The sequence below is a fragment of the Carcharodon carcharias genome, chromosome 12 (assembly GCF_017639515.1).
Source record: "Carcharodon carcharias isolate sCarCar2 chromosome 12, sCarCar2.pri, whole genome shotgun sequence".
NCBI lineage: Eukaryota > Metazoa > Chordata > Chondrichthyes > Lamniformes > Lamnidae > Carcharodon > Carcharodon carcharias.
Window position 1 is genome coordinate 142,406,610 of NC_054478.1, and position 27,376 is coordinate 142,433,985.

General features: G+C 45.9%; 1 protein-coding gene across 2 annotated transcripts; it reads left to right on the forward strand.

Annotated features, from left to right (window-relative positions):
• Positions 1-26,405, forward strand: LOC121285081 (putative methyltransferase DDB_G0268948). 2 transcript variants are annotated; one of them, XM_041201209.1, is made up of 6 exons: positions 2-177; positions 9,124-9,284; positions 10,278-10,491; positions 11,195-11,295; positions 23,735-23,872; positions 26,085-26,405. In XM_041201209.1, the coding sequence occupies exons 1-6, from the start codon at positions 67-69 to the stop codon at positions 26,170-26,172; spliced, it is 813 nt and encodes a 270-aa protein (XP_041057143.1). In that variant the 5' UTR covers positions 2-66; the 3' UTR covers positions 26,173-26,405. The 2 variants fall into 2 exon arrangements, with proteins under 2 accessions (XP_041057145.1, XP_041057143.1); XM_041201211.1 differs by lacking the exon at positions 23,735-23,872 and having other exon boundaries at positions 1-177.
• The last annotated feature ends 971 nt before the right edge of the window (positions 26,406-27,376 follow it).

The window sequence follows — 27,376 nt, forward strand, 5'->3', positions numbered from 1 at the left end:
GGTGCACCCAAGGTCGATAATAACCCAAGAACTGACAGAGGTCGAGTTACTCGGTGCGGTAGTGAGATGGCACTAGACTTTTTCAAGGTGCAAGATCATGCTGCCCGGTATCGCAAGTACAGGCTTTCTTCACCCAATGAGGTTCAGGGGCTCATCGTCAGCTATCTGCAGAGAAAGGTAAAACCGTGGCCAGTGTAAAAAATCAACACTCTTGCAGGGGAGGGTTTGGGAACCAGCTGTGAACTCAAAACATTAGTCAGGGGCTTTTGAACTTCGAAAGGGAGAATATAATCTGAATGTAAGCTAGCAAGAAGCATGAAAATGGACAGCCAAAGCTTCTACAGGTGTGTAAAGAGGAAAGGAGGAGCATTGAGAAATGTGGGTGCTGCATTACAGGCAGAGCTGTGGGAAATGGCAGAGAAGTTAAATAATAATCATAAATAATACCTTGTTGTCTGTCTGCATGGAGGAAGATAGAAAATGATTTCCAGAAATGACAGACAGCCAAGGGATGAGTGGGAATGGAGGACTGAAAGAAATTAGTATCGGTGAAAAAGTGGTGCTGGAGAAATTAATGGGGCTGAAAGTTAATAAATCCTCTGGACCTGATCTACATCCCAGAGTGTTAAAAGAGGTGGCTGTAGAGATAGTGGATGCATTGGTGGTCATATTCCAAAATTCTAAAGGTTATGGAATGGTTCCTACAGATAGGAAGGTAGTGAATGTAACCCCACTGTTTAAGAATGGAGGGAGAGAGATGGTATGTTGGCCTTCAGCACAAGGGGATTTGAGTACAGGAGTAAAGATGTCTTGCTTCAATTGTCTTGAACTTCTCGCCTGGAGTATTGTGAGCAGTTTGGGTCTCCTTACCTAAGGAAGGATATACTAGCCATAGAGGTGAAGGTTCACCAGACTGATTCCTGGGATGGCAGGATTGTCGTATGAGGAGAGATTGGGGAAGAGAGGCTGAATAGCCCACTCCTGCTCCTATCCTAATCTTATTGCTGGGTTTGACGTTGATCGTAGGATCTCGGGCACAAGGAGGACCCGCTTGATGTGATCCCAACTCAGGATTTAAAGGGCCGGTTTGGACACCCTCTCACCAAACCCCAGCCCCGTACCTCCCTCAAACCCCACCTGCCCCACATAGCCCCTCTACTCCCTCTCCCCACTTCCTCCCCCTCCCCCCATCCTCTACACTGCCTTCCTCTTCCACCCTCACCCTCCCCCTCTGCCCACCCCCTATTTCCTTCCCCCTCTCCCACACCCCCAGCTTCCTACCTGGGAGTTCAAGTTGAGCACTAGCCAGTGATATATTTTATAGTTTGTGATAAACTCCAGCAGGACACAGAGTTTGTGCTTGGAAGATTTCAGTATGTCATGTTCTTTCCTGTGACTGGTGAGCGACAGATATTTTCAAGACTGGAAGTTATCTAATTCAGTGAACTGTTTGCATTCCTCTGGCTGCAAATACATGTTTAAGCAGGCGAGAGAAAAATTAGAGGGTGCAGCTGGGGAAAAACCAGTTTTGTGAGATGAAGCACAGAACAAACCTCCCAAGCCGTCAATTATTTTCTACCTGTCTCCCAACCAAAAAATCATGGCGTCGTGTGAGAGCCCCCTGCCTGAAAGGGACCCTCTCTGGCCCCTTGCCAGGAAATGGCCCTTTGCAATGTAACAGGGAGGTGGAATCAGCTGGGGGTGGGGGGGGGGGAGCGAGGAGGAATTCTCTCCCCCCAGCCCCCCCCGACTCCCAAAAATAGAAGCAGAGAATGCTGACCCCCCCCTATCTCGCCCTCCTTGGCTTGATTCGCCTGCCCCATCCCAGGTCTATCCATGGCCCTGCTGGGTTTGAGAACCACAGGATGATCATCCCAACTGCCCCGACCACTCAGACAGCTTTCTGTTTAATAAACAGCGATGTTCAAAGTGTTACGACTGTATAAAAGGTTTTCTCAAGGTGGTCCACAAGCTAAGAATGTGTGTGCGTGTGTGTGTGTACGTGTGTGTACGTGTGCGTGTGTGAGAGCATGCGTGTGTGCAAGTGTGAGAGCGTGCGTGTGTGTGTGTGTGTGTGCGTGTGTGTGTGTGCGTGTGTGTGCGTGTGTGTGCGTGCGTGTGTGCGTGTGTGCGTGCGCGTGTGCGTGTGTGTGTGTGACTAAGACCTCACCCTCTATATTTTTTTATCATAAAATGTATAGAGATATGCCCATTGCTATATCTTAAAAATTTCAAGCTAGTCACAGACCTAAAATGGTTAAGTCGACGTCAGTCTGTGATCCTCAAACAAAAGAAGCTGCCCAGCAGTATCAGGGAAACTTGCACCTCAGTGTCTCTGAAGGGCCACTAACTACGCATTGTGGGCTGCACAGACCAAATTCAAAGAGAGCTATACAAAAGCCATCCATATTTCATAACGGAGGCTGGCCAACAGCAGTTGGCTCGTCTGGTAAGACAAAGGACCCCGCAACCTTCCTTACAATTCTTAATGGTTGAGACATTCAGCAATCGCGGGAACCCAGATGAGGGACACCCAACCTTTTTTGTCAAAGACAGTATGACGTGCTGGGAGTCATGTGACATGGACTTCTACTTTTTGAAGCCAGTAATATTGCCTTGCTGCACTGCACAGTCTATGTCTGCTATTTTAATATCTAACTAGCAGCATCACGGACAGGAAGCTCTGATCCAGCTTGGACCCTTGGCCCCTTCTACACCGCTTCTACTGGAAAGCCTGCACCTTTGCCTACAAGACTGAATCCTCTCGGCATGTCTGTCTCATCATGTGAAGCCAACATCACTGGAAAAGTGAATTATCCAGCATTGTTTTTCAACCCACCAACCTCCGTGAAGGAATACTTCATTGGACTTTGATTCTGAAGTCTGGAACCCAGATGAAACAATATTTATTTTCTCTGCAGTCTCTGCACTGTAAATCTTTCTTTTCCCTATCCCTCTTTTACTGTATGAATGCAAGGGAGGCAGCGATGCTACCCTCCTGCTGCACTTTGGCCAGGATTTTCCAACCGTCGGGTGGGCTCAGAGGGGGTGAGGGGGAGCAGCCATGAATCAGACCATCGCCTGCATTCGGGCCCCAACCACCATTTCGCACTGACTTGTCCCTCACACTTCCACACAAGATGGTTTCTAACAGCCTCCTTTCCTTTTTTAAATTCTTTCACAGTGGGTGAAAGTGGGTGCCACCAGCCAGTCCAGCGTTTATTGCCCATCCCTAATTGCCCCTTGAGAAGGTGGTGGTGAGCTGCCTTCTTGAACCGCTGCAGTCCATGTGGTGTAGGTACACCCACAGTGCTGTTAGGGGGGGTTTCCCAGGATTTTAACCCAGCGACAGTGAAGGAACGGCCGATATATTTCCAAGTCAGGATGGTGAGTGACTTGGAGAAGAACTTCGAGGTGGTGGTGTTCCCATGTGTCTGCTGCCCTTGACCTTTTAGATGGTAGAGGTTGTGGGTTTGGAAGGTGCTGTCGATGGGGCCTTGGTGAATTCCTGCAGTGCATTTCGTAGATGGTACACACTGCTGCTACTGTGCGTCGGTGGATATTGAAGATGGTGGATGTGGTGCCAATCAGGTGGGCTGCTTTGTCCTGGGTGGTGTCAAGCTTCACTCATCCAGGCAAGTGAAGAATATTCCATCACACTCCTGACTTGTGCCTTGTAGATGGTGGACAGGCTTTAGGGAGTCAGGAGATGAGTTACTTGCCGTAGGATTCCTAGCCTCTGACCTGCTCTTGTAGCCACAGTATTTATATAGCTACGTCCAGTTCAGTTTCTGGTCAATGGTAACCCCACCAGGATGTTGATAGTGGGGATTCAGTGATGGTAATGCCATTGAATGTCATGGGAGATGGTTAGATTCTCTCTTAATTGTTGGAGATGGCCGTTGCCTGACACTTGTGTGGTGCAAATGAAGCAGCTGAAGATGGTTGGGCTGAGGACACTAACCTGAGGAACTCCTGCAGTGATGTCCTGGAGCTGAGATGATTGACCTCCAACAACCACATCTATGCTTCTTCGTGCTAGGTATGACTCCAACCAGTGGAGAGTTTCCCCTGTTCCCATTGACTCTAGTTTTGCTAGAGCTCCTTGATGCCACACTCAGTCAAATGCTGCCTTGATGTCACACTCAGTCAAATGCTGCCTTGATGTCAAGGGCAGTCACTCTCACCTCACCTCTTGAGTTCCACTTGTTTGTCCATGTTTGAACCGAGGCTGTAATGAGGTCAGGAGTTGAGTGACCCTGGCAGAACCCAAACTGGGTGTCAGTGAGCAGATTATTGCTAAGCAAGTGCTGTTTGTTAATGACCCCTTCTTTACTGATGATCGAGAGTAGACTGATGGGGCAGTAGTTGGCTGGGTTGGATTTGTCCTGCTTTTTGTGTACAGGACATACCTGGTCAATTTTCCACATAGCCGGGTATGTGCCAGTGTTGTAGCTGTACAGGAACAGCTTGGCCCATAGACTTTGCACTATCCACTGCCTTCAGCAGTTTCTTGATATCACATAGAGTGAATTGAATTGGCTGAAGACTGGCATCTGTGATGCTGGGGACCTCCGGAGGAGGCCGAGATGGATCATCCATTCGGCACTTCTGGCTGAAGATTGTTGCAAACGCTTCAGCCTTATCTTTTGCACTGATGTGCTGGGCTCCTCCATCATTGAGGATGGGGATATTTGTGGAACCTCCTCCTCTAGTGAGTTGTTAAATTTTCCACCACCATTCATGACTGGATGTGGTAGAACTGATCCATTGGATGTGGGATCACATAGCTTTGTCTAACGCATGCTGCCTCTGATGTTTGAATTCTGGTAGTCCTGTGTTGTAGCTTCACCAGGTTGACACCTCATTTTTAAGTATGCCTGGTGCTGCTCCTGACATGCCCTCCTGCATGCTTCATTGAACCAGAATTGATCCCCTGGTTTGATGGTAATGGTAGAGTGGGGGATATGCCAGGCTGTGAGGTTACAGATTGTGTTTGAGTACAATTCTGCTGCTGCTGATGGCCCACAGTGCCTCATGGATGCCCAGCTTGGTCAGTAATGGTGCTACTGAGCCACTCTTGGTGATGGACATTGAAGTCCCCCACCCAGAGTACATTCTGTGCCCTTGCCAACCTCAGTGCTTCCTCCAAGTGGTGTTCAACATGGAGGAGCACTGATTCATCAGCTGAGGGAAAACAGTAATCAGCAGGAGGTTTCCTTGCCTATATTTGACCTGATGCCATGAGACATCATGGGGTCCGGAGTCGATGTTCAGGACTCACAGGGTAACTCCCTCCCACCTGTATAACACTGTGTCTCCACTTCTGGTGATGGTGATGGTGGTGCCTGGGACATTGTTGGTGGGATTCTGTGAGTATGACTATGTCAGGCTGTTACTTGACTAGTCTATGGGACAGCTCTCCCAATTTTGGCACAGGTCCCCAGATGTCAGTAAGGAGGACAGTGCAGGGTTGACAGGAGTGGGCTTGCTGTTGTTGTTTCTGGTGCCTAGGTCAATGACTGGAAGATTTTGGAGTGGTTTTGGTACAGCTTGTTCAGCCATTTCAGAGGGCAGCTAAGAGTCAACCACATTGCTGTGGGTCTGGAGTCACATGTAGGCCAGACCAGGTAAGGATGGCAGATTTCCACCCCTAAAGGATGTTAGTGAAGCAGACGGGTTTTTACAACAATCGACACTGGTTTCATGGTCATCATTAGACTTTTAATTCCAGATTTTTATTCATTAAATTCAAATTCCACCATCTGCTGTGGCAGGATTTGAACTGAGCTCCCCATTGCATCAAGCTGGATATCTGGATTACTACTCTTGCACCATTACCATTAAGCCTCACCCAAAACCACAAAGCGGTTGTAATGATTGTAGGTATAACCTTTCTGTTATGACACAGCAGTTGGGTAAAAACTGAGTTGTTTAAATCCCAGAGGGAAACCTGAACAACTGTCATAACCTATATTTTCAGTTGGTATATTTGAGATGCAACTCTGAATTCAGGAATAAAACCACCAAGCCTCAAGAGGTTTTTTGTATAAACTAAATTGAACATTTATTAATTTAACAACAAATTAAACAGGTACACACATCTACAAATGACTACCATAATAACTTTTAAACAAACCCCTAAATTAATCACTCCCAGGTAACTCTTCACCAAGGCAACAATAACCCATAGACTTTAAACAGACACCAGGCAAAGCACATTTAACCGTATGAATTCAAAATGAGGTCCCTTGCAATTTGTTTCTTTTGCAGACACAGTTAGGCTTACAGGCTGCTTAGATCTTACACGCCTTTGAGCTACACATAGAAAACTCCTTTCTGTTTATACCTAGCCTCCCCTTTGAATGCAAATTCTCATTGTATCACCAGGCCCTTTGAACTCCACCTCTTCTAACAATAAAACCAATTTTATCAGTAATATAAACACATTGCTTGGTATCTCCTAGCTAGGTGCAAGGTTTTACTCCCTTCTTTTGAATGGTTTATCCAACAAATGCAAATGTCCTCTTTACCTTCCAGCGTTCTGTTTATCCTATTAACATCTCAAACTACTATACATCAAAGCACCCAGACTAACAGGCTTTAATGCAATTAAGCCACACACACAGACACAGACCCTACTATAAGTCCAATTTAAAAACAATTTCCAATAACATTATACACATTAATTCATGACATTTCCTACTGCCTTTAGGGGGTCATCTGATTGTACTGTCCAATGAGCCCTAAGTGCGGGTAATCTTAGGGGGCGGCGTATTTTAGTCGTGGGCCTGGTTCAGGTTCGGATAGCTTCTTAATGAGCTTGGTAATGAAGTGATCTGTTTCAGGTATGAAACCTGTCCTGTACATCAGGTTTATTACAATGGTGCAATTCAAAGCCAATAAAATGTCTGCCCTGTTAATTGAGATTAGTCATTGTTCACAAAGCAAAGGCTGGGATTTTCCAGTCTCTTTGTTGCAGAGCCCGCCACGGGTGACTTTCGGTGGGACCAGATGATCCCGGCAGCCGGCGGGAGTGGAAAATCCCCCCCCAACAGAGTTAATTAAATTGTAGTCTTTTGAGGAGGTCGTTTCTGCCGATATCATGGGAGTTTTGACAGCATTCGAAAACTCCGGTTTTTTTTTAATCCTTTCATTGGGCGTAGGCATTGCTCTCAAGGTCTGCACTTGTTGCCCATCCCTAGCTGCCGGTAAACTGACCTCGCTAGGTCATTTCAGAGGGCAGTTAAGATTTAACCACGTTGCTGTGGGTCTGGAGTCACATACATGTGGGTCAGGCTGGGTAAGGATGGCAGAAAGCAAGGAGAGAGCATGAAAAGAGGCTGGCAGTGAACATTAAAGGGAATGCCAGGGTCTTCTGTAAGCAAGTAAATAATGAAAGGGTGGTAAAAGAAAGAGTAGGGCTGATTAGGGACAAAAAAGGGGACTTGCATATGGAGGCTGGAGCAATAGCGGAGGTGTTGAATGAGCACTTTGCACCTGTCTTTACAAAGGAAGAAGATGCTACCCAGACTGAGGTGGGAGAGGAGGTAACTGTTTCACCATAAGAACTTACAATTGAGAGGAAGAAGAAAGGCTATCTTTGCTAGAATTGCGAAGGTACCAGGACCTGATGAGATGCATCTATGGGTGCTGAGGGAGGTGAGAGTGGAAATTACAGAGGCACTGGTGATAATCTTCCAGTCTTCCTTAGACACAGGGGAGGTCCCAGAGGACTGGAGAACTGTGGATGTTACATCCTTGTTCAAAAAGGGGTGCAAGGACAAAGCTGGCAACTGTAGGCCGGTCAGTTGGACCTCAGTGGTAGGGAAACTTCTGGAAACAATAGTACGGGATAAAAATCAATAGTCACTTAGACAAGTGCAGAATCATTAAGGAAAGCCAGCATGGATCTATTTGGGGAAATCATGCTTAACTAACTTGATGGAGTTTTTTTTAAGGGGATAACAGAAGGTTGATAAAGGAAATGCTGTTGATGTGGTTTATATGGATTTTCAAAAGACATTTGATACAGTGCCACACAACAGACTTGTGAGCAAAGTTCTTGGTCATGGAATAAAAGGGAAAGTCGGCCCTTGGATAAGAAATTGGCTGAGTGACTGGAAACAGAGTAGTGATAAATGGTTGTTTTCCTCCTTTGGAGGAAGGTTTATAGTGGAGTTCCCCAGGGGTCAGTGTTGGGACCCTTGACCTTCCTGATATATACATTAATAATCTAAGTGGCAGATGAAGTTCAATGCGGAGAAGTATGAGGTGATTCATGTTGGCAGGAGAAATATGGTGAGACAGTATAAAACAAAGGGAGAGCCTGTAAAGGAGGTGCAGGAACAGAGGGATCTCGGGTATATACGTACATAGGTCATTGAAGAGAGCAGTTAATAAAGCATATCTTAGGCTTTATTAATAGGGGCATTGAGTACAAGAATAAGGAGATCATGGCGGTGGGGCAGTTGAAGACAGGCAGTCATGTGATGACACCTTCCGGAAAAGGTCTGTGCTTACCCTTCTTCCACTGCTGGATTCAGTTGTACGTTTGCAACTATTGGACATGGGATTTTTTTTAATTCATTCATGGGATGTAGGCTTGGGCATCACTAGCTAGGCCGGCATTTATTGCCCATCCCTAAATGCCGCTCTGAACAAGGGCAGTTAAGAATCAACCACATTGCTGCGGGTCTGGAGTCACATGAACCAGATAAGGGTGGCAGATTTCTTTCCCTAAAGGGGCATTAGTGAACCAGATGGGTTTTTCCAACATCATTAGACTTTTAATTCCAGATTTTTGTTGAATTCAAATTCCGCCATTTGCCGTGGCGAGATTCGAACCTGGGTCCCCAGAGCATTCTGATGAAGAGTCGTACGGACTCAAAACGTTAACGCTGCCTTCCTCTCCACAGATGCTGTCAGAGCCGCTGAGTTTTTCCAGCGATTTTTCTTTTTGTCCCCAGAGCATTACCCTGGGTCTCTAGATTGCTAGTCCAGCAACCATACCACTATGCCATCACCTCCCCCATGCAAACATTTCTGGACGGGTGTGGGGTGGGGGAGGGAGGGGGTTGTGAAGGGATGTGTATTTGACTCAAAATGTGATCCTCTTTTCAGAAGGGGGAGCCATTCAGCCTCGCAGTGGATATTGGATGTGGCTCGGGTCAGAGCACCAGGGGAATGGCTCCTTACTTTGAAAAAGTGATTGGGATTGATGTGAGTGAAGCTCAGATTGAAGAAGCCAAGAAGGTGGATGGACCTGACAATGTCTCTTACAGGTAACCATAGCAACCTCAAGGTTTTGGTCCTTTCAAGAACAGAATAATGTGCTTGTGTTCAGTTTTAGATATTCTGCCCTCAAAGGGCCGTTGCTATAGTGAAGAAAGAGATTCTGGGATGTGGAACTCCAATTCAGAAAGAGATCATTTGCTAAAACGAACCCAAGTGGTCAGATGACTAGTGCAGGAAGATTGATCATATTCCTGGTCATGGAGAGAGTACAGGGAGATAGGAATGAAAGCAAAATACTGCAGATGGTGGAAGTCTGAGATGACAGAAAATGCTGGAAATACTCAGCAGGTCTGTCAGCGTCTGTGGAGAGAGAAACAGAGTTAATGTTTTGAGTCCGATGTGATTCTTCTTCAGAACTGAAGAGGTGATAACTGGAATGTGAGGCTTTAGTTATCAGGAGAGACTAGAGAACGAGGAAGTAGTTTCTTTAGAACAAAGAAGGTTAAGAGGAAACTGAGGTGTTTCAAATTACAAAAGGTTTTATTGAGGTAAATTGGGGAATAAACTATTTCCATTGGTTCATGAGTCAGCAATTTGGGTGGATCAGTTGAAGATCATCCATTGAAGGAAAATGGGAAAGATTTGGGTGTTTTTTTACACAGAGAGTTATTAGATAATGGCATGTCCTACTATGAAGAATAGTGAATTCAGAATCCTTCATATCTTTTATATTTGAAGTGAGTTAGGATTTGATATGGGAAAACAATCAAAAAATTATTGGGGGGGAACAGAGGAATGGGACTAATTGGATAGCATTTCCAAAGAGCCAGCATAGGCACGATGGGCTGAATGGCCTCTCTGTGTGGTAAAATTCCATAATTCTACATCCATTAGATCTGTCAGAAACTGCTGTTTGCCTGTCTGCCTTTATCGCAGAAGCATTAACTCCTGAGATACGAGATGCCCCTGGTATGTCCATTAACAATCTGCAGAGATATTGAAGCTGTTGCATTTGCTGTGTTTATTGATTCACTCGACAGATGGGGCTTTGCGGAGGAACTGGAGTTCGAGGATGGTTCCATTGACCTGGTAACAGCGGGAGCAGCGGCGCATTGGTTTGACATGGAGAAGTTTATGAAGGAGGTTGAAAGAATTCTAAAACCTAAAGGCTGTGTGGCTCTGTATTGTTATGAAGTTCCCTGTTTGTTAAATTATGATAACTGCACTGAGCACCCAGCCCAGATTGTACAAGATGTAAGTAAAATGAAAGAAAGACTTGCATTTGTAGAGCAACAGCCAATGGATTGTGGTCACTATTGTAAACGTAGCAGCCAATTTGCGCACAGCAAGCTCCCACAAATAACACTGTGATAATGAACAGCAGATAATCTGTTTTATTGATGGTTGGGGGATAAATATTGACCAGGCCACCAGCTCATCTTTAAATTAGCACCACGGGAAGTTTCTCAGTTCACTACAAAGGCAGACAGGAACCTTTCATCTGAACCCCCAACAGTGCAGCACTCCCTTAATACTGGAGTAGCATGTCAGTTCTAGATTCCATGCCCAAGTGTTTGGAGTGGGGCTTGAACCCACAACCACCTGACTCAGAGATACGATTGCTACCAGCTAAGCCATGAGCTAACATAGCAAGTACAGGGCACTAACTGGTTTCCACTTGAAAAGAAATTTAAAATGTCAGTGATTTAAAAGTGCAGGAGCATTTTGCATAATGTGCATTTATTATATAATTAAAAATTGGATGGAAAAACTCTGGCTGAGACAACAATGGTCCAACAGAAGTTGCTTTTGCAGTAGCTGTACCCTGCGTCTCCAATGGAATAATTATTTTTGATAAGAGTTTACCTTGAGCATGTTTGAACACGCAATTACTGCAAGATATGTTAGACCAGTGATTCCATGTGGTAGTTTTTTCTGTTGTACTTTCTATTTACAGCTGTTCACAATACTAAAGCCCTATGAAACTAAAGTCAATAAAATCGTATGGGATGAATACAAGCAAGTATTTGATGCTATCACTTTCCCTGACAAAGAGAGGTAAATGTATATCATACACAGTAATGTTAACACCAACCACCAAATATTAAAAATGAACTCACATGGTTTCTTATTTTATCACCTGGGTCCTGTATGGGGAAATATTGTTACATTTGAGTATTGCTAAATAAAGGGATGTGTTGAAGCTTTTCATCTTGCACTCATCAGGACACTTCGCAAGAATACCAATATAAGGGGAAAACAACAATTTATACTGTATGAGAGGAGAGTGCTGCCACCAGCTGTCAGTCACCATCACTGGTGCATTCTCCATGGCAACACCTCTTCCAATCAGAGTACACTTGCCAACCAATCACCACTCTCTTCACCACCAAACCAGGCACCCACCACCCTCTGGGTGAAGAGGTTTTTCCTCCTGCCCCCTCTAATCCTTCTACCAACCACCTTAAATCTGTGCCTCCTGGTAATTGACCCCTCAGCTAGGGAAACAAGTCTTTCCTGTCTACCCTATCTAGGCCCCTCATAATTTTGTACACTTCAATTCAGTCACCCCTCAGCCTCCTCTGTTCTAAGGGAAACAACCCCACCCTATCCAATCTCACCTCAAAGCAGCAATTTTCAAGCCCTGGCAACATTCTTGTAAATCTCCTCTGTACTCTCTCCAGAGAAATTATATCCTTCCTGTAATGTGGACATACACACGAAGGCCTCTCACTTCCTCTACCCCTCTCAATATCCTCCCCATTTATTCAGTATTCCCTGGCTTTGTTTGCCCTCCCCAAATGTATCACCTCACACTTCTCTGCATTGAATTCTATTTGCCACTTTTCCACCCACTCAACCAAACCATTGATATAATTCTGGAGTCAACAGCCACCCTCTTCACTATCAACTACATGGCCAATTTTTGTGTCATCTGCAAATTTCCCAATCATGCCTCCAACATTTAAGTTTTTTTTATTCATTCACGGATTGTGGGCTTCGCCGGCTGGGCTAGCATTTATTGCCCATTGCTAGATGCCCTTGAGAAGGTGGTGGCGAGCTGCCTTCTTGAACTGCTGCTATCCATGTGGTGTTGGTACACCCACTGTGCTGTTAGGAAGGGAATTCCAGGATTTTGACCCAGCGACAGTGAAGGAACGGCAATATATTTCCAAGTTAGCATGGTGAGTGACTTGGAGGGGAACTTCCAGGTGGTGATGTTCCCATCTATCTGCTGCCCTTGTCCTTCTAGATGGTAGTGGTTGTGGGTTTTGAAGGTGCTGTCGAAGGAGCCTTGGTGAATTTCTACAGTGCATCTTGTAGATGGTACACACTGCTGCTACTGTGTGTCGGTGTGGAAGGAGTGAATGTTTGTGGATGTGATGCCAATCAAGCGGGCCTGCTTTGTCCTGGATGGTGTCAAGCTTCTTGAGTGTTGTGGGAGCTGCACTCATCCAGGCAAGCGGAGAGTATTCCATCACACTCCTGACTTGTGCCTTGTAGATGGTCGACAGGCTTTGGGGAGTCAGGAGATGAGCTATTTGCTGCAGGATTCCCAGCCCCTGACCTGCTCTTGTAGCCACAGTATTTATATGGCTAGTCCAGTTGAATTTCTGGCCAATGGTAACCCCCAGGATGTTGATAGTGGGGGATTCAGTGATGGTAATGCCACTGAATGTCAAGGGGCGATGATTGGATTCTCTCTTGCTGAAAATGGTCATAGCCTGGCACTTCTGTGGTGTGAATGTTACTCGCCACTTGTTAGCCCAAACCTGGATATTGTCCAGGTCTTGCTGCATTTGGACATGGACTGCTTCAGTATTTGAGGAGCTGCGAATGGCACTGAACATTGTGCAATCATCAGTGAACATCCCCATTTCTGACCTTATGATGGAGGGAAGGTCATTGATGAAGCAACTGAATATGGTTGGGCCAAGGACACTACCCTGAGGAACTCTTGCAGCGATGTCCTGGAACTAAGATAACTGACCTCCAATAACCACAACCATCTTCCTTTCTGTTAGATTTGACTCCAACCAGTGGAGAGTTTTCCCCCCGATTCCCATTGACTCCAGTTTTGCTAGGGCTCCTTGATGTCACACTTGGTCAAATGCTGCCTTGATGTCAAGGGCAGTCACTCTCACTTCACCTCAGGAGTTCAGCTCTTTTGTCCATGTTTGAACCAAGGCTGTAATGAGTTCAGGAGCTGAGTGGCCCTGGCGGAACCTAAACTGAGCGTCAGTGAGTAGGTTATTGCTAAGTAAGTGCTGCTAGATAGCACTGTTGATGACCCCTTCCATCACTTTACTGATGATGGAGAGTAGACTGATGGGGCGGTAATTGGCTGGGTTGGATTTGTCCTGCTTTTTGTGTACAGGACATACCTGGGCAATTTTCCACATTGCCGGGTAGATGCCAGTGTTGTGGCTGTACTGGAACAGCCGGGCTAGGGGCGTGGCAAGTTCTGGAGCACAAGTCTCCAGTACTATTGCCGGTATATTGTCAGGGCCCATAGCCTTTGCAGTATCCAGTATCTTCAGCCGTTACTTGACATCATGTGGGGTGCATCGAAATGGCTGAAGACTGGCATCTGTGATGCTAGGGACCTCCGGAGGAGGCCGAGATGGATCATCCACTTGGCATTTCTGGCTGAAGATTTAAGTCCAAATCATTAATGTATACAACAAACAGCAAGGACACTGAGCCCTGCGGAACACCACAGGAAACCCTTTTCTATTCACAAAAACATCCATCGGCCATTACCCTTTGTTCCCTGTCGCTGAGCCAATTTTGGACCCAACTCGCCACATTTCCCTGTACCCCATGGACTTTGACTTTTCTGACCAGTCTGCCATGTGGGACCTTGTCAAATGCCTTACTGAAATCCATGTAGACTACATCCACTGCACTACCCTCATCAATCCTCCATGTTACTTCCTCAAAACATTTGATTAAATTAGTAAGATACAATCTTCCCCTAACAAAACCATGGGGACTATCCCTGATTAATCCATTCCTTTCTGAGGGTGGAGACATCCCAGATTTGCACTAAGCACGGTAGTAGGCGAGAAAAAAAACGATTTAACTGCCAGCCCTAGTGGCAGCTTTTCACACTATTGCCCCAATCCTGCCTAATAAATCATGCATTCCCAAGCAACCATTTCACTGGTGGGTACCTCTGATTCACCTGCCATGCTATCACCTCGCCACTTCATCATGCTTGGGCACCAGGTTTAAAGTGCAGCTACACACACACCTCTCAGTGCTTCCAGCCCAGGACTGCTGCACAGAAGACATGGCCCCAACAGGCAAGATGACTGCAGCCCCCCCCCCACCCCCCACCGATTCAATGACACATCCCTGAGATGCCTTCTGGACACTATGGGAGCCCGAGGTGATGTCTCTACCCCTGCTCTGTCCACAGGAGGTCCAGCAATCTCACCAATCCAGCTTAGGGTGGGGCGGTGGCAGTGGTGGTCAGTGCCAACGCTGCACAGAAGGGGTTGGCCATTACCCTGCAGCCGCTTCCCTTGCCTAAGGCCACTTCTCCCCCTTCCTCAAGCAAGCCCTCGCCCTGCAGCCGTTGAAAATCCACCCCCTGCCTTACGGCTGATCTGGTCGGTAGAGACCTGCCCTGAGCCCTCCTAAAAGTGATGTGGTGCCGTCTGTGAAGCCTGGCGCTGATGGCCGTGAGAGCTGCCCAAAGCAAGGCGGGCAAACAAACCTCAAAGTCCCGAGTGAAGTGCAGCTCGCCAGGTGCACGTCGCTTCTGTAGAGGCATGAAACACGTCGGCGTGACAGACTTGGATGATCCGGTGTGAGGGGGTGATTCCGGCAAGCTGGGCTTATAACGATATGCAGTTCCTGACATGTGGCGGTGGGAACCATGGCCCGTCATTGACGGGCAGAGTGGACGATTGCAAACTGGCTTCACAACGTCGTGAAACCGATTTTTGGCCCTCCTATCACATTATCCACACATGCCCACCATGTCGCCTGATTCCAGCGGGCAAGGAAAATTCCACCCCAAGTGACAGTTTATTCTCAGAATCGATCCCAATAATTTGCCCTCCACCGAAGCCAGACTGACCGGCCTGTAATTATTTGGCCTATCCCTCGCACCCTTTTTAAATAATGGCACAACCTTCGCAAGCCCTCCAATCCTCTGGGACCTCGCCTGTATCGAGTGAGGATTGGAAACTGATCCCCAGAACATCTGCTACTCCCTCCCTGGCTTCCTTCAACAGCCTGGGATACAATCCATCCGGCCCTGGTGATTTATCCACCTTCAAGGATGATGTCAGTCCCTCCAGAACTTCCTCTCTCATTTAGACAACATGCTTCTTTTTTTAATTCTTCCTGCCAAAATGGACAATTTCACCAGTTCAATTCGCCTGCCATCTCCTTATTTTCCATTATTAATTCCCCGGACTCACTTTCTATAGGACCAACGCTCACTTTGTTGACTCACCACTTAGCGCAAATCTGGGACGATTCCACCCCTTGCCTTTATCATTCCTCATCTCTACTCAAACTGCCTCTATATCCTGGTTTCCTGAACTTGGGTCATCCCTCGCTACTGTGCTAATGTCGTCTTTAATTAATAAAGCCACCCCTCCACCTTTTCTTAGCTTTCTGTCCTTCCTCAATGTCACATACCCATCAATATCCAAGTCCCAATCTGTGCCATCCTGCAGCCTTGTCTCTGTAGTGGCTATCAGATCGTACTTATTTATCTCTATTTGCATTATCAGTTCATCTGTTTTGTTTTGATTGCTACATGCATTCAGATGCCGAGCTTTAAATTTTGCCCTTTTATGAGTTTTGTAACCTCTAGCCTTATCTGCTAATTTACTTTTAGATTTGTACTCTCTGTCCCTTCTTGTCATGGTCTGTTTATCATTTCCCACATTAATACCTTTCTCTGTTGCCTTGACTCTACTCTTTTGTTGTAGGGTGGCCGAGCTGTACTATTAATGATGTAGTTGATCAACAGACACTTCTTGGGTGGAAACATTAAGTTTATTTATAATATACTCAGCAGCAACTATATGTGTGCTTTCAACTCCAACTCTATCTCTACACTGTCGGCTGAGGTAGCCCGAGCTACTCCCCTATTGGTTACTACAGATCATGTGATCTTCCTTAACAAGTATTATTCTTAAAGGTACATTACACACTAAATAAAACCATAATTACTACATCTTTGATATACCACAACTTCCCAAATTTGATCCCTTCCCCCTACTATTTAGTTTAAACCCCTCTCTACTTTCCTAGTTATGCGGCTTGCTAGAACACCGGTCTCAGCACGGCCCGGGTATAGATCATCCCAGTGGTACAGCTCCCACTTTCCCCAGTATTGCTGCCATTGCTGGAACCCACTTCTCCTCCACCAGCCTCTGAGCCATGCATTCATCACTCTGATCTGATTTGCCCTTTGCCAATTTGCCCGTGGCTCAGGTAATAATTCAGAGGTTATTTACTTTTGAAGTTCTGCTTCTTAATTTGGTGCCAAGCTCCTCTTACTGACTATGCAGAATCTTGTTCTTTGTCCTGTCTACGTTGTTGGTAGCAATATGGACCATGACTATTAGATCCTCCCCCTCCCACTAAGTCCCTGTCCAGCCCTGATCAGGTATTGGGAATCCTGGCACCAGTAATGCAACCCAGTGGTCTGGACTCTCGCTCTTTGCTGCAGTGAACAGTGTCAATCCCCCTCTCTATACTATCCCCTACTACCACTACATTCCTGTTTACTCCCCCCACTTGAACGGCTTCCTTTATCCTGGTGTCATGGACAGTCTGCTCATTCACCCTGCAGACCTCACTTTCATTCACACAGGTTGCAAGCACCTCAAACCTGTTTGACAACTGCAAGTCTGTGGCCCCTCCACTCCTGTCTGCTTGCTCCCTTTATCTGCCTTATTCATGGTCACATTCTCCTGTCCCTCACCGCTGACCAAAACACACAACCCTATTCTAAGAGGTATGAGCATCTTCTGGAACAAAGTGTCCAGGTATTTCTCCCCCTCCCTGATGTAGCACGGTGTCTGCAGTTCGGCTTCCAGATTGATAATCCTGATTGGGAATTCCTCTGGCTGTTTACCCTTTCTCCAGACATGTTTGTCCTGGATCACCATAGTATCCTGAAAACCCCACATTCCATAGCAGCAACACAACACCTGCCATTGTTATTTATGTTAGTTAGTTGGTTAATTTCATTTAATTTCTTTCTTAATTAACCTTGAATTGCTTGTTTGAATACTACAATGTACCTTTGCTAGTACCACCTACAACTAAAAGTTATACGTTTCTTAATTTTACAGGCATGTGTTTCAGGTATTTATTTTAATTATTTTACTTTATTTATTTTATTTTAAAGTTTCAGTTCTTTTTATTTATAGATCTACCTTAACTCTGATGTCCTAAGCTAGCTATTGACAGACTGTCCCTTCCATCAAACACTTACCAGCTGATCAACTGGCTGGTTTCCTGTAACGTCACAGTTGTTTTTTTCACTCAGTTTCCTCAAGCTGAACTCCACGCTGCTTTATGGGCTCTGTCTCTCTCTCTCTGAACTCCACGCTGCTTTATGGGCTCTGTCTCTCTCTCTCTCTCTCAACTCCACACTGCTTTATGGGCTCTGTCTCTCTCTCTCTCTGAACTCCACACTGCTTTATGGGCTCTGTCTCTCTCTCTCTGAACTCCACGCTGCTTTATGGGCTCTGTCTCTCTCTCTCTGAACTCCATATTGCTTTATGGGCTCTGTCTCTCTCTCTCTCAACTCCACACTGCTTTATGGGCTCTGTCTCTCTCTCTCTGAACTCCACGCTGCTTTATGGGCTCTGTCTCTCTCTCTCTGAACTCCACACTGCTTTATGGGCTCTGTCTCTCTCTCTGAACTCCACACTGCTTTATGGGCTCTGTCTCTCTCTCTCTGAACTCCACGCTGCTTTATGGGCTCTGTCTCTCTCTCTCTCAACTCCATATTGCTTTATGGGCTCTGTCTCTCTCTCTCTCAACTCCACACCGCTTTATGGGCTCTGTCTCTCTCTCTCTCTCTCTCAACACACAGCTTTATGGGCTCTGTCTCTCTCTCTCTCTGAACTCCACGCTGCTTTATGGGCTCTGTCTCTCTCTCTCTCTGAACTCCACACTGCTTTATGGGCTCTGTCTCTCTATCTCTCTGAACTCCACACTGCTTTATGGGCTCTGTCGCTCTCTCTGAACTCCGCACTGCTTTATGGGCTCTCTCTCTGAGCTCCACACTGCTTTATGGGCTCTGTCGCTCTCTCTAAACTCCACACTGCTTTATGGGCTCTCTCTCTCAACTCCACACTGCTTTATGGGCTCTGTCGCTCTCTCTAAACTCCACACTGCTTTATGGGCTCTCTCTGTCTCTTTGAACTCCAAACTGCTTTATGGGCTCTCTCTCTGAGCTCCACACTGCTTTATGGGCTCTGTCTCTCTCTCTCTCCCAACTCCAAACTGCTTTATGGGCTCTCTCTCTGAACTCCACACTGCTTTATGGGCTCTCTCTCCCTCTCTCTCTTTGAACTCCAAACTGCTTTATGGGCTCTTTCTTTCTCTCTCAACTCCAAACTGCTTTATGGGCTCTGTCTCTCTCTCTTTCTGAACTCCATATTGCTTTATGGGCTCTCTCTCTCTCTCTCTGAACTCCACGCTGCTTTATGGGCTCTGTCGCTCTCTCTAAACACCACACTGCTTTATGGGCTCTCTCTCCCTCTCTCTCTTTGAACTCCAAACTGCTTTATGGGCTCTTTCTTTCTCTCTCAACTCCAAACTGCTTTATGGGCTCTGTCTCTCTCTCTCTCTGAACTCCATATTGCTTTATGGGCTCTCTCTCTCTCTCTGAACTCCATGCTGCTTTATGGGCTCTGTCTCTCTCTCTCTCTCTCAACTCCACACTGCTTTATGGGCTCTGTCTCTCTCTCTCTCTGAACTCCACACTGCTTTATGGGCTCTGTCTCTCTCTCTCTGAACTCCACGCTGCTTTATGGGCTCTGTCTCTCTCTCTCTGAACTCCATATTGCTTTATGGGCTCTGTCTCTCTCTCTCTCAACTCCACACTGCTTTATGGGCTCTGTCTCTCTCTCTCTGAACTCCACGCTGCTTTATGGGCTCTGTCTCTCTCTCTCTGAACTCCACACTGCTTTATGGGCTCTGTCTCTCTCTCTCTCTGAACTCCACACTGCTTTATGGGCTCTGTCTCTCTCTCTCTGAACTCCACGCTGCTTTATGGGCTCTGTCTCTCTCTCTCTGAACTCCATATTGCTTTATGGGCTCTGTCTCTCTCTCTCTCAACTCCACACCGCTTTATGGGCTCTGTCTCTCTCTCTCTGAACTCCACGCTGCTTTATGGGCTCTGTCTCTCTCTCTCTCTCTCTGAACTCCACACTGCTTTATGGGCTCTGTCTCTCTATCTCTCTGAACTCCACACTGCTTTATGGGCTCTGTCGCTCTCTCTGAACTCCACACTGCTTTATGGGCTCTCTCTCTCAGCTCCACACTGCTTTATGGGCTCTGTCGCTCTCTCTAAACTCCACACTGCTTTATGGGCTCTCTCTCTCTCTCTCAACTCCACACTGCTTTATGGGCTCTCTCTCTCTCTTTGAACTCCAAACTGCTTTATGGGCTCTCTCTCTGAGCTCCACACTGCTTTATGGGCTCTGTCTCTCTCTCTCTCTCTCTCTCTCTCAACTCCAAACTGCTTTATGGGCTCTCTCTCTCTGAACTCCACACTGCTTTATGGGCTTTGTCTCTCTCTCTCTGAACTCCACGCTGCTTTATGGGCTCTGTCTCTCTCTCTCTCTGAACTCCATATTGCTTTATGGGCTCTCTCTCTCTCTCTCTGAACTCCACACTGCTTTATGGGCTCTGTCGCTCTCTCTAAACTCCAAACTGCTTTATGGGCTCTTTCTTTCTCTCTCTCTGAACTCCACACTGCTTTATGGGCTCTGTCGCTCTCTCTAAACTCCACACTGCTTTATGGGCTCTCTCTCTCTCTCTCTTTGAACTCCAAACTGCTTTATGGGCTCTTTCTTTCTCTCTCAACTCCAAACTGCTTTATGGGCTCTCTCTCTCTCTAAACTCCAAACTGCTTTATGGGCTCTTTCTTTCTCTCTCTCTGAACTCCACACTGCTTTATGGGCTCTGTCGCTCTCTCTAAACTCCACACTGCTTTATGGGCTCTCTCTCTCTCTCTCTTTGAACTCCAAACTGCTTTATGGGCTCTTTCTTTCTCTCTCAACTCCAAACTGCTTTATGGGCTCTCTCTCTCTCTGAACTCCACACTGCTTTATGGGCTCTGTCGCTCTCTCTAAACTCCACACTGCTTTATGGGCTCTCTCTCTCTCTCTCTGAACTCCAAACTGCTTTATGGGCTCTTTCTCTCTCTCTCAACTCCAAACTGCTTTATGTGCTCTCTCTCTCTCTCTCTCTGAACTCCAAACTGCTTTATGGGCTCTCTCTCCAAATCCCACACACTTTATGGGCTCTCTCTCTCTCTCTCTCTCTGAACTCCACACTGCTTTATGGGCTCTGTCTCTCTCTCTCTCTGAACTCCACACTGCTTTATGGGCTCTGTCTCTCTCTCTCTCCAAATCCCACACACTTTATGGGCTCTCTCTCTCTCTCTCTGAACTCCACACTGCTTTATGAGTGAGCTCTCTCTCTGAACTCCACACTGCTTTATGGGCTCTGTCTCTCTCTCAACTCCAAACTGCTTTATGGGCTCTGTCTCTCTCTCTCTCTGAACTCCATATTGCTTTATGGGCTCTCTCTCTCTCTGAACTCCACACTGCTTTATGGGCTCTGTCTCTCTCTCTGAACTCCACACTGCTTTATGGGCTCTGTCTCTGAACTCCACACAGCTTTATGGGCTTTGTCTCTGAACTTCATACTGCTTTATGGGCTCTCTCTCTCTGAACTCCACACTGCTTTATGAGCTCTCTCTCTGAACTCCACACTGCTTTGTGGGTTCTCTCTCTCCAAACTCCACACTGCTTTATGAGCTCTCTCTCTCTGAACTCCACACTGCTTTGTGGGTTCTCTCGCTACAGACTCCACACTGCTTTATGGGCTCTCTCTACCTCTCTCTTTGAACTCCAAACTGCTTTACGGGCTCTTTCTTTCTCTCTCAACTCCAAACTGCTTTAAGGGCTCTCTCTCTGAACTCCACTCTGCTTTATGGGCTCCCTCTCTCTGAACTCTACACTGCTTTATGGGCTCTCTCACTCTCTCTCAACTCCACACTGCTTTATGGGCTCTCTCTCTCTCTCTCTCTGAACTTCAAACTGCTTTATGAACTCTCTCTCTCACTCAACTCCACACTGCTTTCTGGGCCCTTTCTGAATGCCACACTGCTTTATTGGCTTTCTCTCTCTTGCTCCCAAATCCACACTGCTTTCTGGAAAATCTCTCTCTCTCCCCCCAAAATCCACATTGCTTTATGCGCTCTCTCTCTGAAATCCATGCTGCTTCATGGGCTTTCACTCTCTCTCCAAAATCCACATTGCTCTATGTGCTGTCTCTCACTCCCTCTCTCTCTCTCTCTGTGAACTCCATGCTGCTTTATGAGCTCTCTCTCTGAACTCCACGCTGCTTTCTGAGCTCTTTCCAAATGCCATGCAGCTTTATGGGCTCTTTCTCTCTCTCTTGCTCCCAAATCCATGCTACTTTATGGGAAATATATCTCTCTCTCTCTCTCTGAAATCCACGTTGCTTTATGGGCTCTCTCTCCAAAATCCACACTGCTTCACTGGCTCACGCTCTCTCTCTGAAATCCACACTGCTTCATGGGTTCTCTCTCTCTCTCCGAAATCCACATCGGTTTATGTGCTCTCTCTCTCTCGCTCTCTTTCTCCGAACTCTGTGCTGCTTTATGGGCTCTCCCTCTCTCACACTCTCTCCGAAATCCACGCTGTTTTATGAGCTCTCTCTCTCTCCAAAATCCAGGCTGCTTTGTGGGCTCTCTCTCTCTCTGTCTGTGAACTCTACACTGCTTTATGGGCTCTCTCTCTCTCTCTCTCTCTCTGAACTCTACTCTGCTTTATGGGCTCTCTCTCGCTCTGACCTCCACGCTGCTTTATGGGCTCTCTCTCTCTCTGAACTCCACATTGCTTTATGGGCCTTCTCTCTCTCTCTCTGAACTCCAATCTGCTTTATGGGCTCTCTCTTTCTCTCTCTCTGAACTCCACGCTGCTTTATGGGCTCTCTCTCTCTCTGAACTCCACATTGCTTTATGGGCCTTCTCTCTCTCTCTCTGAACTCCAATCTGCTTTATGGGCTCTCTCTCTCTCTCTGAACTCCATGCTGCTTTATGGGCTCTCTCTCTCTCTGTTTGATCTCATACCCCCTGACATCGCTTGTTTCCCTCCCATTGAGATTATTATCAGTGCAGCTGTGGTAACAAAAAGCGATGCCATTTACACTGGCCCGGATGAGTCTGTCTAAAAGTGTTCGCTCCTCCTCCCTGCCTCATCCTGCCTCAAACTGGACACACCAGTCCTCCCTTACTCTGTATCACATTCCCAATTACGGTGGCTCGCCTATATCCTCATGGGAATGTAGTTGCCTCTGCTTCATGTTCTGTTCACATTACCCATTATCTCTCTTTTAATGTTCTGTTTCTCCGACTCCCTCACTCTCCCAATGTTATTCATACATCAGAGGCGCAATGGGTAATATTGGGTTAATATTCAGATAAAACAAAACAAAATCAAATTTGTGAAAGTCCATGGTAGCAGTATTCTAACAGATATATATATTTTTAAAAATTAATTCATCCTAATAAAGTAAGCAGTGAATACATCGATGGTTTGTTATAGTTCACACAGGGAGCCAGAGTTCATGTAGCAACATGCACATTGTAGCCCCACACTTCCCATCACACGGCTGACCAGGAATCTCTCCCACTCTTACCACCTGCCACTGGCATGTGTTAGAAAGGTTTATGAGGTGATATTCAACCTGTCCGACTGTGTTATGAACACACCTTCCTTGGTCATCAAGTCCTGCAGTGGGACTTGAAGCCGGAGAGTCTAGGCTCAGAGGAAAGGATACTAACACTGCACCACAAGACCTCAAATATGCTAGATGATATCCCAAGTGCTTCAAGGTGTTGCGTGTAGCTCAGTAGGTCTTATTAAGGTATTTGCGGCAGTTCAAAAGTAAATACTTATCAACTGCTAAAAACTATATACATAGGTACAGTGACAGACAGAACTAAGAGCTGTCTCCATGCTTGCTTCTACACACAGCTCTGTCCAACAGTACACTGACACTTAGGTGCAGGTCATGTGTCCTCTTACATCACTGTGTGGGTGGTGCTCTCCTCATTCCCACATTAACTCTTTACATGCCAGACCCTTATCCTACACCAAGTACCCCAAAACTCTCCAAGGAGACACAATAGGTAGAAGTCCTACAACAGTGCTTTATTCTTATAGTAACAACCTCTTCTTTGACACAGAGCTGAAGATATTTATATTAAGTTGAAGAAACCTGTCTCATGGTTCATTAGCTATCTGAGATCCTCGGTTTTATATCAAACCTACCTGAAGAACGATCCGGAAAACGCTAAAGCATCATTGGAAAAAACTGAACAAAGGTACAAAACCCTATGAAGACTGTGTCCTTTCCGCTGATCTGCCTCAACGATGTTCAGTTGTCCCAAACTGCGAGGTTGGCTCAAGCCTCCCAGCCCCAGTGACCCCCAAAGGCTGACCTGGGGATCAATGTTGGGAGGTCCCCCCTGTGGCTCCTAATTCAATGTTAATGACTCCGATTCAGAAAAGCTGAAGAAACTGGCCGGATTCACAGACAGTTCAATCCTGGGGACTGACAGATGAGTTTGACCCAATATTTAAGCTGGCACATTTTAATACAGATAACTGATTGCGAAGATACATGCGCAACATGTATACCCCACTTGTTAGGGAATAGGTGTTCTCATATAGATTTAGAAATAACTCCCCAAGATATTACATTTCAAAGGCATTTATTGAATTTGCATAAAGCATAAAACGATAACTATAATAATTACACTTACAGGCCAATCCTTTTGAAATTCTGAAGTAGTTTTTTGAACGCCCACTTTTTAAACTTTCCTTCCTCCCTGTTACATGTTTCATGCAAATACCTCGTTCAACCAGTTTAGTTTTAACAGGAGTCACTCCCCAAGCCTTCACCTTGGCTGAACTGTCAATTTCCAAACTCGCGATCTCCACCGTCTAGAATGACAAGGGTAGCAGACACATGGGAACACCACCACCTGCAAGCTCCCCCTCCAAGCCACACACCATCTTGACTTGGAACTATATCAATGTTCCTGTACTGTAGCTGGGTCAAAATCCTGGAACTCCCTCCCTAACAGCACTGTGGGTGTCCCTACACCACATGGACTGCAGCAGTTCAAGAAGGCAGCTCACCACCACCTTCTCAAGGGGCAATTAGGGATGGACAATAAATGCTGGCCCAGCCAGTGACGCCACATCCTGTGACTGAAGAAAAGAGAGTCCAGCTTATCTGCTCTCAAATGTCACCTTGGATACCATAGCCAGATAAAATTTCCTGACCCTACATTGTAAATGGGTTAAGAGTTGATAGTCAGAGCTGTACAATTTGCAATGTAACTGTACGTATCTGATATGTATTGTTCTGGAAGTGTTAACGTTTTGTCTCTATAGAATTTGAGTCAGTCAAGGTCATGGCTTAATTGGTACAATTTTAAGGGGTTTGCAGGAACTGAGAGATCTGGGGGTTTATGGACACAAATCTTTGAAGGTGACAGGACGAGTTGAAAGAGTTGTTGAAAGAACAGGATCCTGGTCTTTATAGATAGAGGCATACAGTATAGGGGTAAGAAAGATAAGCTAAACCATTATAAATCACTCGGCTGGTTTACTGTGCTCACTTCATGCTTTAGAAGGGGTGTATGAGACCTTGGAGAGAATAGATTTATAGAATGGTATCGGGAGGAGTGGCTTCAGTTACGTGGGGAGACTGGAGAAGCTGGGATTGTTCTCCTTAGAGCAGGGAAGGTTAAGGGGAGATTTAATTGAGTAATTGAATAAGTAGGTAGAAACTGTTTCTGGTGGTCAGTAATCAGAGGAGATGGATTTACAGCAATTGGCAAAAAATCCTGGGTGAGATGAGCAAGTTGTTTTTTTACTAAATGGATTATGATCCAGAATGCACTGCCTGAAAGGGCAGTGGAAGCAAATTCAATTGGACCTTTCAAAGACGATTGGCTAAATACTTGGGGTGTCACAGTTCACTCAAGGAGTCCAAGTTGCTATGGCGACATACACTTTTGCACACGTTGTAGTCCAGAGCTATGGAGGCTCCAGTTTCTTTCCATCACATGGCTGATCAGGAGTCTCTTCCACACTTGCCACCTGCCATGTATTGGAAAGATTTACTAGGTGACACTCAACCTGTTTAGCCACATTATACATGCACCTTCCTTGGCCATCAAGTCCTGGAGTGGGACTTGAACCCAGTGCTTTTGGTTCAGAGACAGGGACATAACTCATTGTGCCACAAGATCTCCATTCATCAGTCCTTGAAGAGGAATTAATTCTAGCCTATCAGGAAAGAGTGGGGTAGTGGGACTAATTGTGTATTTTATCAAAGAACATGATGGGCTGAATGGTCTCCTTTGTGCTGGATGATGCTGTGGTTCTAACATTTTATTCTCTATCAGATGGGCTCCACTTCACTACATAGTCACATCGCTTTTCATAAGTTGAATATAGCTTGATTCTGTCGGTTAAACTTTGATGAATTTTCTCTCTCTCTTTCTCCCCCTCTCCGTCTAGGCTTCTCAACACCATGGGGGTGTCCAGTGAGACTGTCGTGGAATTCGGTGTCAAATATTTTTGCCTCTTGGCGAGCAAACCTGAGTGATGTCCGCAGGCCTTCTCCCAGAGCCTTTCCTGGCCAAACTACACAGACTAACTTCAATCGATAGACCCTCTGAATCTCCCAGGACAGGAGTTCAATCAGAAATGGGATCCAATTTTTAAACACAATAAATAGGTGGATTGCTTGAACCGGGGAGATGGATTTAAAAATCCATTCGGTGTGGTTACTCATCATCAGCTTTTATTGAATAAAGGGCACACTTCCCTTTTAAACAGCTCACGTCTGTCAGACTCTGCCTCTTGTAGTAGATGAGCTTCAGTTCATTAGCAACAAAGTGTTTCTACAAAATATTCCTGCTCTTTTCGTAACAGTTTTATTCAGGTTGAGGGTTTTATAGTCAATCGTTAGTGAACAAAGACACATGTCGGAACGAGCGCAGAGAATGCTAATAAACCATTAGTCAGACGCTGTCCAAGGTTCTGATGTTAGTCGACTTCAATTTGTGCCTCGAACTAAGCCTCCTTAGTTTGAATAATTTTCAGATCAATCCTCACAGATGGATTTTATTTTATTCTTGGTACGTGGGCATTGCTGGCTTGGCTAGCATTTATTGCCCAGCCCTTGAAAAAAAACAGAGTGGCCATTTCAGAGTCAACCACATTGCTGTAGAACTAGAGTCACATGTAGGCCAGACCAGGTAAGGATGGCAGATTTCCTTCTCTAAAGGGACATTAGTGACCCAGATGGGTTTTTAATGACAATTGACAATGATTTTATGGTCATCAGACTTTTAATTCCAGATTTTTATTGAATTCAAATTCTACCATGTACCATAGATGGGATTTGAACCTGGGTCCCCATAGTATTGCCCTGGGTCTCTGGATTACTAGTCCAGTGACAATACCACTACACCATCACCTCCCCTTCTATTATCCCTGCAAGTTTGAATCTGTTGCCATCACCCTTTCAGGCATTGCATTCCTGGTCATCACAACTCACTACATAAGAACAAAACAATTCTCCTCTCCCCTCTGGCTCTTTTGCCAATTAACTTAGAGATGAATCAGTTTTTATTGAATAAAGGGCACGCTTCCTTTTTAACAGGATGAACTGTTAACAACTGCCCTCTCTTAAAGTTAAAATCAAGACTGCTCCTGGATCGTTGTGCTGTGGACAGGCTGGATCATATTCTTTAGATTTATTCTAAAACAAACAGAGAAATGAAAAGCGCGGATTTTGCAGCATT

What these genes read in the sequence shown, in the direction of transcription:
- LOC121285081 (XM_041201209.1), top strand. Translation starts at nt 67, where the DNA reads ATGGCACTAGACTTTTTCAAGGTGCAAGATCATGCTGCCCGGTATCGC. An exon ending in CCTGACAATGTCTCTTACAG is followed by an intron (nt 9,285 to 10,277) that starts GTAACCATAGCA and finishes TTCACTCGACAG; the next exon opens with ATGGGGCTTTGCGGAGGAAC. An exon ending in ACTTTCCCTGACAAAGAGAG is followed by an intron (nt 11,296 to 23,734) that starts GTAAATGTATAT and finishes TCTTTGACACAG; the next exon opens with AGCTGAAGATATTTATATTA.